Below are 15,748 nucleotides of genomic sequence, written 5' to 3' on the forward strand. Positions count from 1 at the left end.
CCAACGTAACTGCTGAGATTTCAAACGTAGAACGGATAATGGGCTAAAAATATGGGATTTGAATGGAAAGGGTAATCTTCTCTCTCTCTCTCTCTCTCTCTCTCTCTCGTTTGGACTCTGTTTCCCTTTTGGATATGGGAACAACGTGAATATGGGAGATTTTATAGGAGTGAGATATGGGAGATTTTATATGAGTGGGATATATCAGATTAATAGTTTTTAAAGGTAAGGGTATTTTGGTCCTGAACTAATTCATTTTTTAATTGAATTGGACTTAAAGCCTCACCAAAACCTAATTAGCGGACTAGAGGGGTTATGAAATTTAAAAGTGAATTTAGTGGGTTACAAATATGCTATAGTGAACTTTTCAACAATTTTTTATATTATCTTTTAGTATACTACTCTAAAGAACCGATTTTGTTAGAAGTGACAAATTTATTACTTTTGAATCAAACAATTGAGAATTGAGAGGATTTTTTTTCATATATCATATTGATAAAAGAGTGAATTTGTCAAATTTGAGTCGCCTTTGACTAATTTCATCTCGTGTTTTGCCGAACAGTTGAATTCAAGGGGCTTTATAGTCATTTTGTGTGGGTTCACAGACCTCCCAAAACCCATTCTATATCTAAAACCCTCTAGACTTGCCCGGCAAGAAAATTAAATCCCAGCGACCCAGAAAAAGAATTCTGGAGACTTGGAGAAAAAGAAAAGAACAAAGAAGAAAGAACCCTAAAAGAGGAAAACAGCGATAGAAAATCTCTCTCAAACTAACTATGGCTTCGCTAATGAATGCGATCAGGAGAGCCACCACCACTTCAACCCTCTTCACGAAATTCAACTCTGTTATTAACCACTGCCACCGCCACCACCCGAACAACAACCGCTTGGCCACGGTGGCCGCAGCTTGTTTGTCGAGTTCGAGGTTACCCCTGCGACGTCCGTTGAGCTCGACGACCATGTACGAGGAGAACTGCACCATCACCTCCCAGGGAGGATCTTTCACCCGGAGCGACGAATTCCCCATTCGACGCGGTAATCTTTATAATCCCGTGACATATCCATCGTCAACAGATCAATTTTTTAGTGTAGAATTTCTCTCAGATTTATTTCCTTTGGATGTTTTTTTTCAAAAATAGTATGCGTACCGGCAAAGAGGATACGATATTGTACTGATGGTTGTGTCGGGCCCAATCCGGAGTTTTGCACAAATCATATGATCCATTCACTAATTTTAAAATAATTTTTTGATGTACTTTGGGAAAAATCGGCACAATCGACAATCGAATAGGTGGGAGTACCTAATTTAAGCTTTCATTTTTTTCCAAAACCTTGAATCCCGAATTCTGAATGAAATTTTGAAAGATTGAAATCAAGCACTTACACTTTATCTGATCAGAATCATCGGTATATCCATAACCGATGGTCAGTACCCATAGTGGAGTTCATTGTAATTTTAGCCATGATGGGATCCTCTCCAGTTACTGTCCTGTACAGTCCACACTTTTCTCAAAATACAACATACTCCTGCGGGTAAGAGTAGGAGTATCATGTGCGATCCACACATGTTAGACACCTCCAACAAGTGTCCCGAATAGTTATTGGATCCATTTCCTTATAGCCACAGATGATACATAAGTTAGTTAGCTTAAAATTACCTCATTGAATCACCATACCTTGGCCCTTGCACTCTCATTTTGGTTCAAATGTAGTCCATGTCATCATTCTGTATCATTGTCACGGAATTCTTTTCACCAGTTTACATTACCACTATAATTGAATGAATTTGATTTAGGAAAGTAATTTTTGCACTTGTCTTTTAGTCATTTTGGTTTAAATGTAGTCCATGTCATCATTCTTATATAAATGTACTAAAAAACTTGTCTTTAGTGCTTGTATTATATGTAATTTGCAGTACTAAATGACATATTTTAGAGTGTTTGTATAAGAAAGTGGAATGCAAAAGTCATTACTCATTGATTTATATCATGTTTTGGAAGAAGATTACGCTGATATTAGGATCAAATATCATGTTTTGAATGAGATTGTGTGATTTATGTATTGAGATTAGAGAGACCAAAGTGGAGTATAGGTGTTTTGTGTCACTTATCATTTCTCTTTGTGGGTTGCTGAAGTGGTGAAATTTAAAGCCTTTGATTTACTCCTTGAAATCGGACACTTGAGTCATACGTGCAAATGATTTCCCACTTGAAATACCAACAGAGGGGGTCGATGGACTACATTAAAAGGAAGGATCCAGTCTCGCTGCAGTTGGGTTGCAGAGAAGCATCCACAGTGAATTTGGGTCGTTCCTCCCGACAATTAAAAGCACTTTGAAACGGTTGCAATCACTTGGAGTCTTGGACTGTCCTCTGTGGTCCAACTGTGGATTGCGGACAAAGCCTTATTCTAAAAGGAAAACGTTGTATAGAATCAAAAGGGAAACGGAAAATAAAGGGAATCAAAGTAAAACCTCGCTAAAAAATTACAAGGAACAATGGTGGAGTACAATTTTACCCCTGTTGCCACTTGCAGGCACCTGTGATCAGTACATGGAAAACCCGTTTCAAGTATCCGGCCCAGGAGGAGCATACGAGGTCAAAAAATTGGAAGAAGGTCTGTTTGTTAGGATGGAGATGCCAGGGATTGAGAAGGAAGACCTAAAGCTACGGGTGGAGTACGGTAATGTGTTCGTATCGGGAGAGGGTAGGAGGGAATCGGAGCACGAGGACAGTGGGAGGAGTTACAGTGCCAACATTGAGCTTTCGTCGAGTTCGTTCGAGCCAAGGAATATCACCGCAAGGTTGAAGAATGGCGTTCTGAGGATGCTCATTCCCCTGGCCAAGAATTTCGAATCCGCGAGCGGATCGAGCGAAATCAAGTGTTCGTGATTGTGACCGATTACCCCAACAAAGAGACTCGTGTTCGAGTGGCCTTAACACGTACTAGAAGGCAAAATATCTCATCTGGAAAGTGAATTTTTTGGGGGGGTACAATTTTTTGTAGCAATACTGGTATGTTTATGTGGTACTACAAGATATTGCACTTCATTTCAGATTGCTTCAAAACTTAATGCCAGAAGAAAACTTTAGTTCATTTCGATTTCGGTCGTAGGAGTAAGTACATGTTATTGCTTGTTACTTTGTCTGTGGTGAGTCCGTGAATTTTCAAACTACCGTAAGATGACCGTTATGATACTCTCGAACTAAGGGTGAGAATTTTGAACATGATATCACAAGTTGCATTACTCGAGAAGGACACGAATAACCACCCGCTCACCCAAAAATACACAACACGACAAGTTGCGGCGATGATAATCACTGCCCCGTACTTGTGTTTCCTTCGAGATCAATTTTGAATTTCCCGAAAAAGAATTTGATATTTCCAAAATCATACTACTTGGGATTAACTTGTACTTTATAGTTTATACAGTATTAGAAAGTCTTACGTCATAGTTGTTGATTTTTTTTAAGGAATTAATTTTGTCATTTCCTTCTTTATTAATGTCACTCCCGTTCTCTCGCAAAACAAATCATCTTATATAGACACAAAAAAGAGTGGCATTAACAAAAAGAGGAGTGACAAAATCACTCCCCTTTTTTTAAGATAAAAACCATAAAAGAAATTAATTAGTTTTGAGACTTTTATTTAGTTGTGGCTTGACTACTTTTTCAATATCATGATTTCGTTATTGTTTGTCAAATGTTTTTGTCGGTCTATAATTTATGCGACTATGATGGTGTATTGAAAGGGAAATGATTTTGTCACTCCCTTTTTTGTTAACGTCACTCTCTTGCAAGTGTATTTTTACACCAGAAATACACCTGCAAGGGACTGACATTAATAAAAAAAGGAGTGACAAAATCATCAGCCTATTGAAAACGAGTTCATCTGTTATTGAATTAAACAGTTGCTTCATGTGTAACATTTTGACAAGTATAATTATAAGCATATTTCAAAGATTCAAAATAAGGGTGCTAACAGTGTTGACTTGAACCAGGAAAATTTTAGAAAGTCGGGTCACGAACTCGAAATGACACGAAATACGAACGATGCCCACCCCAAACTCTAACCGATTAGAATATAGGCACCACAGAACTAACAGAACCTTTTTGTTACTAAGCACAGATCTCTTCAACTTGCTGCATATTTAGTGTCATTAGTGGATGTGTAAAAGAATACCCAAAAGTTTTCGGTCTCTTCGGATACAAGTCAAAGAAATAAGGCTATGCTACGGAGTATGGATACACAATACACGGAGTAGAAAGATGAGACACCAAAAATGAAGAAAAAGAATCTAATCTAGATTTTCTAGTTGGGTTACGGGATTGACAAGAAATTGGATGCAAACTTGCCACAAAAAATACATGACGAGTTGGATAAAAAATTGAACTTCCTTTTTCTTTCGCGTTTCCTCAACAAATCTAAGATCCCTAAGAAACATAAAAAAGTAGAAGAAAAGGAAAAGGAAAAGGTATACATGCACGGTTGCTTTAAACTGCCACTGTGCAGTGCTCCATCATAGTTGTCAAGGGCTTCTAAAATGGTATTCAAGAATTCATAGAACTATTTGTGATCAAATCAGAATATGAAGTCACTGAGCTGAACGCGCTTATTATTCTGGGCATTGACATTCTTGCTAACAACATAGGCATTGTCTTCTACACCGGCATTCAAACAATTCATCCTATGCCTGCAGCATTGACAGCCCTTCGGCATGCGTTGGTAGGAAAAAAATAATAACATTTAAGTGGTTTGAATAAGTTTCAGAAGCTACCATTCAAAGTGATCTTCGCAGCAAATAGAACCCCAGATAATTGAAAGTCCAGCTCCTTTCCTGTAAGAGAAATTCATATCATTTGCAAAGATCATGAAATCATAATACGAAAGGATATCAGCCACAGATAAATTAGAAGATTGTATTCGTTTTGGGTCTCAAAACCGCGGCGCACAGTCCCCAATAAATTTTCTCTATCTATCTCCCTTCACTCATTACTCTCAAAACCTCTCTCAAAACCCAATCGTATCTATAACATTTGAGGTTATGATATTTGATAGCTAAACAATTCCAGGCATCACCATTGCAATGTATTGATGAAACTTATGAAATCAACAATATCATACTTAAAGTTGACAGTAAATCAAATCCCTACTGTCAGCATACAACAAACCACTAAGTTGCCAGGACAGAATTATGAAAAGGGGCATTTGATTTATCTAACTATCTCAGTATATCACTTTGGCAATACAGTTTTGTGTATCTTCAATCTGAAGAACTGATCTACGCAAAAAAAAAAAGTCAAAGAAGAACAATTGAAAGTGGAAGAGGATGCATACCATAGTTGTCAGAATCGTACGATTCACGATTCGTATCGTACGATTCGATACGATTCGGTGGGTAATCGATACGAATAGGCTGTCAAATCGGAAATAGCTGAGAATCGTAAGTGAATCGGTGATTTACGATTCGTATCGTACGATTCGATATGATTCGGTGGGTAATCGATACGAATAGGCTGCCGAATCGAAAATAGCTGAGAATCGTAAGTGAGTCGTTCGATTCACTTAAAATTTCCGAAATTCATTTTTTACTCTTGTTTTGCTTCTTTTGTTGTTTGAAAAGGGTTCAAATATTTTTTTAAGGTCTAATATTGTTATATGTCATCTTTTGTCTATGTTATATGGATAGATAATAAGAAAAAGAGATTTATTACAAGAGTAAATCAAAAATGAGGAAGATAAATGGAATATAACAACCCTATAGAAGACCTTCTAAGGGTTTGTTTTGTACTTTTAACTCTTTTGGACAAAAAGAACCATAAGTAGGCTTTACGAATCATCATCTCTTGGTAGTTGCAATAGAAGCAACTTACCTAATATTCCACGTTACTATCAAATCATCATTTAGAAGAAAGTATTTATTGATTTAGGCTTAAATCTTTCATTTGTAGTATATAATGTTGTTACCCTAATCAATAAGCATAGGTTTCTATACATTATAGAAGTCATGACCGAATCAGAGCGATTCACGATTCGATTCGATTCACGATTCAAAAAATGACCATTTCGATTCTCGATTCGATTCACGATTTGACAACTATGATGCATACCATGTTGCAGTATACATGTTGTAGAACTTTTCGAAGGCTTTATTGAAACAAAAGTGACAAGCTAAAAGATCCTTGATATCTGTCACCTTGCATGTTGGTTTGCAGCACTTGACCTAAGACAACTAAGTTTGCATCATTTAAGCATGTGAAGACCACCAGTGTTTCACATGCATAATATCACAACAAAGTACCATAACTTGGAAGCAACGGAATGATACATCCATACCAAAATGCACGGGAACTAACAAAGTAAACAAATGCTTCACATTCAGGCTTTGAATTAGAACGCCCCCAGAAAAAAACCAGCATTTTGAAATATAAGATGCCAAGCCAAATCAGCCAAATCTAATTATATGAGCTTATCAATCCTAAATTTCACTGAGCAGCAGACGCCAAGGGTATCTATCCATCATTTGGTACTATACCGTTATCCCACATGATCAGTCCAATGGCACGTCATTATAGATATACCATCTTAAACAAATACAATAACAAATGGACTAGTGTAAAGGAGATGCTACAATGACATGCTCCAGTCTCACACTTTTCTCCAATAATTATCCCTAGTGAACCAAATTTCTTGGTATCGACTAAAAGCTAAACAAAGTAATATGTGCTAGTTAGAATGAAAATCTCTTAAAAAAAGGATGACAATATTTAATTTCTAATGGCAGATTTGTTTATGTGATATGCGTCTATACCTAACCTAACGTAGTACCATTTCAAATCAATCTTATCTAATCTTATCAACATAAACTACATGCATGATGTCACCGATTTCTTTTTCCGAACATGATTCATTGTTTCTTCTGAGGCAGCACCGTTGCATACCAATATTTAGCGGCAATTTTATGGTCAACCAAAACTGCGCCAAGATGAGTCATTGAATCCAACACGCAGCAATCAATATGAACACAAATTTTGCCTCAGCCAAGGATGGAACAATAAAACTCCAACTTCCCTTGTAGATGCTATGGAAAATACTACTTAAATCTTCTAGCCAAACTCTTTTCATACAAAACAGACTCAATGTCAGAATTTTTCCCAAGTCAGTTAATTATCACCTTGAAAACTAGTATATGAGCTTCGGCGGTCCCTCACCTCATAGCCAATTGGTTTTGAGTTGGATGTTTTAACATGGTATCAGAGCTAGACTTTCGGAGGCTTTTGGACAAGACTCTCTTCATTGTTTGCTACGTTGTTTGTGCCTTAAGTGCACCTTGTTTCGTTGTTTGTTGTGATCCCTATGTTATTGATCCGTTGCTTACGTCTCCCCGTGCAAGTTAGGGATTGCACGTGCGGGAGAGTGTTCACATTGGCTAATTATAACCTCCAAAACAAATATAAGAGCCTTGGCGGTCTCTCCACTCATTGCCAATTGGTTTTGAGTAGGATACTTTAACAGTGACCAGCTACGGACATGTCACCCCTTCTCACGAGAAACAAAAACAAAATGTAGTGCACATTCAAGTAAAATTTCTCTGACTTCATACAATCTACAGAAGTCTGGTCTCACCAAACGCTTGAGCTTATGGGAATAATACTGTCTGTGGGAGGGGTGTGCCCTGATGTGCTCGCTCAAATGACCTGCACTGAAAATGAACATGCACATCTTCACTCCATTATCGTCTGAATGGTATGAATATTCAACATGACCATGACACTAGCAACACCCCATACTAGTAGAATTGACCACTAAGCAGAAAGAAAAATCACGAAATCGTTTTACTGCGGGCATGGCCTACCTGTCACAAAAGATGGTATTGCAATAAAGGCAGGTGGCCAAAGCTGATGACCTAGAGCATGAATTACACTTCGCAGCTGACACGTTTTTGCCTATTTGGTGGCATCTGCATATATGAGAATGAAAACAATGCCATTGTAACAGTTAAGCCTAAATATGCTCATCACAGGACTCTAGCTCTGAGCAGAAAATCATCAACAGCTATTTCTGCTTTTATATCCCAAACATAAGTTTAAGCCAAAAAAGAACAAGGTCACTGGTTGATCAGCAGATGCGTGGTCATTATTAGGTTCAGATAGGCAGCAGTTCTTACTAACACCTTCATGTAGAAATCACAAGAAAAAACCTGAATATATTTTGTACATGAAAACAGTGGTATCCTAATCCACAATTGCATGAAGGGCAGCTACTTTTCGGTTTCTTCTAATATTGGAAAGCTTGTCTTCTATTCAAACAAGACATGATTATGTTATTTTGGATTGGCATATTAGAATGAATATGACTGTCGAACAGTCAACTTTTTTATTGACATAATTGACTTATCAATGGAAACCTTTTTCACTACTCGACATCAACATACAATAATATGCAGCCTTGGTTGTTAGTCCATGAAAACCCTAGTAAATACATCAATGAGTATTCATACATATAAATATACACATACATATATATGTATATGTATATGAATATATACAAAAATATATAAATTATATACAGTATCTATATAAACGCTACTATATGCATATGCTGCTGTATGTTTATAGATACCTACATATCTTTTCATATATGCTGCTGTAGCAGGAGCATTCTCAATTTCAGTGAAGAATTAAGGACTCCCCCACTCTATTCCAACAACAATAACAAAAAAAAAAAAAAACAGAAATTCGATAACCAAATATGAGATGCAAAACAAGCATTAGAGAGAAGTAAGAAGTGACAACATTTATGATAAGGTGGGGTACAGCCGGTTGAACAATGTGCGTCATAGATCACTTAACGCTCTTGTAAGGACAACACATGAAGGGTGGTAATCGAAATAGAAGAAGGCGCAATATAACTCGGGTTGTGATTGTGATAACTAAGTACATGATAGTATGAAACAAAGCAGATGATATGACCAGCCGATAGAACGCATTGGCAAAATGGATCGAAGTACGTGACCCTAGGTAATTGGGACAAAAGCTTCTTGAGTTGAGCTATATGGCTCTATTCAAAACTTTGATAAATCAGTAGAGAAAGAGCAACATACCCAACCAGACAAAAAAAAAGGAAAACAAGATATAATAGCTGGTGAATACTTCGTTTTATATGACAAGAAGCAATTTTACACATCAGCTTATAGCATTTTTGTCACATTTAACATTAGCAAAATATCACTGAGCAAAATGATGACGCCTGAAATGAATTATACAAGGCCCGTGACACTAAAGCAAACCTTTTGTACAGTTCAAGAAGGTCTCTGGATAAGGAAATGGGTTTTTGTTGACCTCTTGCCACCTGCATGAGAGGAAAACTTTGAAAAGATTAATCAAACAACAACAATCAAAAAGAAGTACATGGTAGCACATCATTTGAAAGATCTTCATTCAAGTAGCAAGAGACAGAGTACCTGGTCACATGGTTGACCTGAACAAAGAGATTCACGGTTGGATATCAACACCACACAATCTTCAGGAAGATGCCCAGGCCTCTGACATTTCCAACTACATGGGCAAGAAAGGATATACGACACACCATTGCAAAACAATTAAATCACGCAGATGGTAAGTATCTCTTTGGTTAAAGGAACATAAGAATGAAATATTCCACATTACTATCTCACGAAAAGCATCAAGCACGGTATCAATGATTTCTTAATCTTAGCATGGACTACACCTCAAGGACATTGTTGCTCATAAATTTTTCGGAAAAAGAAAATAACTGAAGGAATGGGAGAGTGAAACGGACCATTCATAAGTGCAGAGGCTGGACGTCTTTTTGGACCAACGCAGACGGTTATGATCCCAGGTGTCCCCTCCAAATTCGATGACTGGTGAATAATTAGGACCAGATAAGGATTCATATCTTCTTTGGGTGCTTAAGGACCCCTGAAAATATAATTAGAGAAAGGGTTACACAAATCAGGAGGCAGAAGCAAAGTTGAGGCCTTTTTATTTTGAAGACAAATTACAAGCAAACAAACACCTCTGAAAGTTTGAGGCTCTCCAATAGCTCAGTTTTGCAATCCATGCTGCAGATATCATCATCAGTCTAACAAAACAGACATACAAATATCAAATACAAGGTCACCATGTGTAGATCTATACACATAAAAGTGTATTATGTTAAAGATTCAAGATACAGTAGACAAACCCCACCTCATTGCAAACATATTCTCCGTATTTCCCGCATACCACACAAACAGGTTCCCCAGGAACAGCAAAACGCTGCTCACTTCTGTTCTTCACTCGATCAACTTCATCCAACTTACCTGAAGAAGTACAACCAAGAGACTGCATATATGACACTCTGGGAGTCTGGGACTGGCTTCTACTGCCAGGTACCCAACGTGAAGGGAATGACAAGATAATGAGACATATATGCATGATTTTACTACCGATATAACTTCTTTGCTTCTAATTTTACAAAGGACTTAGTCATTGCGAACTTTGGTCTCGGCATTAAATGGACATTCAATTGCCAGGTTTAGCCTTTTGTACATGACCGTTCTATCATAGGACTTTGCATGGTTCAATGAAAGGAACTTTTCTCAACGAACTCGATGAAAGGTATTGCTCACGAAACATTGCAAAGATACTTCTCCAAAAGCAGAGGTCTTGAGTTGAGCTGCCCCCTTTAGGATCACCAAGACGATTGTCCAGATATTTACCAAGGTAAAGGCAGGATGGGGGAATTGCATGTGCCTAGGAGCTGGTAGTTGCTCAAATAGGCTGAAACACCCTGTCAGCAAACTTTCAATTGTTCGCCAAACGGTTAGAGAGCAAAACCTTATGGTATTCACTGAAGACCCCACCTCTCCAAATCCCATCACCACACTTCCCAGTGCACCCACATGTCTCAGCTAAAATATACACTGGTACGGAGCCTAATACTAACCAAAGGGGCAGCACTCTCATTCTTCGCTCCCCCAATGTTAATGTATCTTTTAAGTGCAATAGGATATGCACAATTACTTACCCTTAAACCTTAGAACTGGCATATCTGGTAAAGCACTCTTCATACACTAGGCAGATAGAATAAGATAATTACACTCTCCTCCTTCTCCATCACGTTATCACTTTCCCCTGCACTACAATGAATCTGAGACAACCTACATCAGCAGCAAGGTTCAAAGAAGCCCTTTGACATTTCCCAATCATAGGTGGAGCTACATTATCATGTAGCCATTCGTGGGATTTTGAGGTCTTGTAGCTCTGTGAGTACATATTGCCCTTTAGGCTTCAACAAGATGCATCAAGGTTTGAGGAACATGCACTTCAACCCATCTGAAAAAGAGACAGGACTGGCAATGGACATGTGATGCTATTCCATATATGGGAGCACATCTCATTATCACTAATCCGCTTAACATCTTTCTCCAATACAATTGATGTCATCATACACATCAAGTGTCAAACACAACAAAAGTCACCCCAGCCACCCTATGACCAGCCTGGCATTACGCAACTGTCACCAGCTAGCTGTCTTCACAGCCTTAAGCTCTGTGAATAGAGCGACAATGAAGATTCTCTGCCCAACACAAAAGGTTTTGGTCTAAATTAATAATCCTAAAGACAGTTGGTATTTTTCATGTTTAGTGAATTTTTGGTTAACCTTTTGTTAGATTTTCGGGACTAACTATTTGTCTCAGAGGGAAAAACCCCGAAAGTAAAAAAATAGAGACCGAAGTTGAAAAGAGTTCTCTAAAGAAGAATAATAAGAAAGTAAAACTGTCTTTTCCGAACTTTTTTCGCATCCAAAATCAGTTTAGGTCTTCTTCTTCCCTAGCCCGACTAGCCACCACTATCATGTCACTTTTTTGGACTACTGCGTCTGCAGGTCTATGGCAAATATGTCCAAACCACCTTAATCAATTTTCTCTCAACTTATCCTGTATAGGTACAACTCCTACCATCTCACGAACAGTTTCATTTCTAATTCTATCACTCCTAGTCTTATTACACATCCACCTCAACATCCTCATTTCAGCTACACTCATCTTACTCACTTGTTACTTCTTGATAGGGCAACACTCCGTCCCGTATAGCATCCTCATTTCTTCTTTGATCTTGCACCATATCTTGCATATTTTCCCACTATTTATATGCAATAATTTATAACCCCAGATAGCAACCTGGCTTGTGATGTCCAAACTCCAAGACATATTATGCATGCATGTCGAACCCTTTCAATGAGTATCCTTGCACTAATGACGTGGTGGTATACTTGATGCTCATATATTTTCTTTTCCCAGGAAATCAATTCAACTTTCTTTCCTTTTTTCTGCTCAGTGAAAGTCAGTAGTAGTAGTAGATGTAGTTAATAAGGTTTCAACCCCATTCAACCAAAAGTTTCAGGCCTAAATAACACTATTTTGTCAAACAACAAACCAGAAATGGGCCTTTGTCCATTATGAGCTCATTTTGTGAACTGTAGGCACAAATCAATGACATTAATATCTTAATGAAGATAGTGATTGCTCATAAGCCATAGACAAGACAAACACTAAACTGACAGTTAATGGGTAGGTATCAAGGGCAAACCAGAATAAGTAGGATCCGGCTTCACTTCACCAGCATCTAGAACCAAACTAGAATTAGGACGAACCAGCTTCTCTTCGCAATCTGATGACACACTTCTTTCACCTGAGTTTTCATCAACATATGTACATTAAGTTGAGGAAAAGTTGCCATTCAAAAAAAAGGTTGAGGAAAAGTCAAGTGCTGTAAAACAACTTTAGAAACATAAGTTGCTTAGTGTTCATTAAAAAAAATATAATCCTTTTAAAAATGGTAGTAATGGAGGCAAATGAGGAGGGGGAACAAGGAAAGGGACTGCAGAGCTTTGAGAAACCCTCTAACAAATTAGATAACCCAACCTATGAGCAGTTCTAAATCCAAGAGTTTTCGAAGGGATAGTACAGTAAAACCAGCGGCACAACCTATTTTGTAACTGAATGGACTACCAAATGCCTTTCAATGTTGGTATTTTTTTCTTTTTGGGTATCCTTTTTGCTTTATTGTTGTTTACTTTAATGAGAGGGGATAGACACAGCTTGTTTGACCAGGATTCTTTATCTTTTTGGTTGGGCCAATAAGCCAGGAAAACACACTCCTCTTACAACCAATTAGTTACCTATTGGATATTCCTTTATCAGTGGTTGTGACTAAACTTAATCAGAAAAGGAATTACTCAGTGTGTGCTCCCATTAGTTGATGGAGATGGTGGAAGAAGACTAGCAATGGACCGAAGTTTGACACTGTTTGGTACAAAGTGGTTCACTCAAATTTGAAATCATGTTATCTCGCAGTCTTGCATCATGTCCTATTCTTTTAATGCACTTCTATAGATAAAACATCAGCAAGTTGCCATCGTCACACTTGTTTGCATTATGGTATGTCATTCATATATAAAACTCAGATTAAATCGTACAGCACATAAAACCAAACTAAAAAGTATAGACAAAATGAAATCAATGACATATTATACTTCGAGATAAAAAGATCTTACTATCATAATCTACCAAATGTATTGTTGGACGAGAACTTTCCTGCAAAAAAGGGGTGAAAGAAACATCACATGATGGAAATAAAAACTAATTCAATAATGAAGTACATAAAAAATCACAATAATTGTCATTACCAAAACATCTACAGTTAATTCCTGATAAACGTGAGATGAACCGACTTCCTTCCTGTTGATACAAGTAAGAAAAAGAAAAAGGCCAAGTCTTTATGAGCTAGCATATCTCAAGTAAGCTGAATTTCCGTGCGCGGGGGGGGGGGGGGGAAGTAACATCTCCAGCCCTGATTCAAATTTGGGTAAAATATTGGGTCACAACTCCATTTGGACATGCATTCTCCAATGACTGAACCTTTACTTTTATCCAAACCTATTGTTTTTTATGTTTTCCCTCCACATTTGGGTTCGAAATGACATATATGTGAATAATAAGTGAAAAGAGTTGTTGACAAAAATGGTTTGGATTTGAGCATACCCCTGTTTGGTAAGAGGTTTCTTGGACTCAGGTCTAGTCCAGTGTCACTATAATCCAACCGGTCCAGTTTCAGTTTTTGAGGGCCTCCCGGGCTCACAACAATTATTGGAACGGTTCATTTTGTAAAGCTTGACAAAATCTTCAAGTAATGGGAAATATATCTCCACTGGATACCGATCAATGACTCATCAGAAAATTTTCACAGTAAATCTGTTCCGATAAGTCATTGATACGTATCCAGTGATCATGAGTTTTCTCATGATTATTGTTGTGAGCCCGGGTTGAACCCACGAAAATTGAAACTGGACCGGACAGGATGTCAGTGACACTGAACCAGACCTGAGTCCAAGAAAATAGAGTAAAGCTCAAAAAGGGCAGGCAAAAGGGTAGAAGAGATAAGCTTCGAACCAAAAAGGGAAATTTATATGCTCAAATGTCCGAATATATGCCATATACTGGGGGGGGGGGGGGGGGGGGGGGGGTGTGGTGGGGAAAACAATTCAAATGCACCTTCTCTTATCGATATAATCCTGGTGAGACATTGGGCCATCGTTATCATCATTGATTTCATCATTTCGATCAGTTCGGGGCCTCTTTTCGCGGCGGCGTTTGCGGTGAACGATTCTTTCATCCCCACCGGCTGCTCGGTCTTCGGTCGGAGGTGGAGGGTTATTTCCGGTGGCTATATTATAAGCTGGAAGATTTATTTTGAAGCGAAATTGAATGAGCAAATTAACAACACCATAGAATAGAAGCAATTTAACAAAGAGAGAACCCGCGTGGTGGTCTTGGCCTTGTGACTCTTGGGGTCACCCCACCCCACTCGCAAGTGTGTGAAACGGCTATGGAAGGAGCTGTAGGGATTAATCCATGGTGCGCAAGCTGGCCCAGGACAGCCTTTATTACCAAAAAAGAGAGAGAGAGAGAGAGAGAGAGAGAGAGAGAGAGAGAATTGATTGATACCTGTGAGATTTTGAAGGGCAGAGTTGAGACTTAGGTCTTTGTTGTATACAAAAGAAGGGTTTTTGTAAAAGTTGGTTCTAGTCGCCATTTTTCTCCTCTCCTTGATCACTAAAGAAACCAGATGCGTAGGAGAGCGTGTGTTAAAGAAGAGGGTGAACTACGCTGGCCTCCCCTGAGGATGCCTTTAATACAGATCCATCCCTTGCCTTCTAGAAATCACACCGCGCTCAACTTTTACCACTCCCGTTATCGTTCAACCTTTACCGCTCTCCTTATCGCTCAACATTTACCGCTCCCCGTCGCTCTTCCCGATTTTAAAAAAAAAAACTCTTTTGGGTTGTAAGAATTTTTTTTTAAAATCCGGATCATTGATTGCCAAGACTAACGACGAGTGATGAATGTTGAGCGGTGAAACAGAACGGTGGGTGTAGTACTGCTATTTGTTTAACCTTCCTTGATCTCATCATAAAAAAAAAGAACCGGTTTTCGATCCTTCATTTTTTCCATTTTCTTCCCTTTCAGTCGAACTACCAAAACTGAACAGTGAGTGTACGTTAAAGAAAATAGATATTTTATGGAATTTTCCCCCCCTTATTTAATTAAACATCTTTATAAAAAAGGGTAAATTCCAGTGACTTCCCCTTTGGTATCTGACATTAACAGAAGTTACCCTCAAGTTTCTAAAATGACATAGATCTCCCTTGTCAGAGTTATCATGCAAATGCTTTTAAAGGA

General features: G+C 38.2%; 2 protein-coding genes across 6 annotated transcripts; one reads left to right on the forward strand and one right to left on the reverse strand.

The window, feature by feature from the left end:
* Nucleotides 1-683: 683 nt before the first annotated feature.
* On the forward strand, nucleotides 684-3,096 carry LOC131300992 (small heat shock protein, chloroplastic-like). The gene is made up of 2 exons (XM_058327080.1): nucleotides 684-1,035; nucleotides 2,536-3,096. The coding sequence occupies exons 1-2, from the start codon at nucleotides 777-779 to the stop codon at nucleotides 2,889-2,891; spliced, it is 615 nt and encodes a 204-aa protein (XP_058183063.1). The 5' UTR covers nucleotides 684-776; the 3' UTR covers nucleotides 2,892-3,096.
* A 1,187-nt stretch (nucleotides 3,097-4,283) lies between these two features.
* Nucleotides 4,284-15,174, reverse strand: LOC131300743 (uncharacterized). Of its 5 annotated transcripts, XM_058326717.1 has the most exons (15): nucleotides 15,014-15,174; nucleotides 14,561-14,744; nucleotides 13,696-13,747; nucleotides 13,564-13,603; nucleotides 12,597-12,698; nucleotides 10,212-10,324; nucleotides 10,039-10,104; nucleotides 9,802-9,941; nucleotides 9,464-9,557; nucleotides 9,290-9,351; nucleotides 7,856-7,960; nucleotides 7,627-7,702; nucleotides 6,111-6,223; nucleotides 4,778-4,837; nucleotides 4,284-4,693 (listed from the first exon to the last, which is right to left on the reverse strand). In XM_058326717.1, exons 1-15 carry the CDS (start codon nucleotides 15,099-15,101, stop codon nucleotides 4,582-4,584), a joined length of 1,407 nt encoding a protein of 468 aa, XP_058182700.1. In that variant the 5' UTR covers nucleotides 15,102-15,174; the 3' UTR covers nucleotides 4,284-4,581. The 5 variants fall into 5 exon arrangements, 1 of the variants encoding a protein (XP_058182700.1); XR_009191048.1 differs by lacking the exon at nucleotides 4,284-4,693 and having other exon boundaries at nucleotides 4,801-4,837; nucleotides 6,111-6,232; nucleotides 7,627-7,697; XR_009191046.1 differs by lacking the exon at nucleotides 4,284-4,693 and having other exon boundaries at nucleotides 4,801-4,837; nucleotides 6,111-6,232.
* Between the last annotated feature and the right edge of the window lie 574 nt (nucleotides 15,175-15,748).

This window comes from Rhododendron vialii, chromosome 9a (assembly GCF_030253575.1).
Source record: "Rhododendron vialii isolate Sample 1 chromosome 9a, ASM3025357v1".
NCBI classification, from domain to species: Eukaryota; Viridiplantae; Streptophyta; class Magnoliopsida; order Ericales; family Ericaceae; genus Rhododendron; species Rhododendron vialii.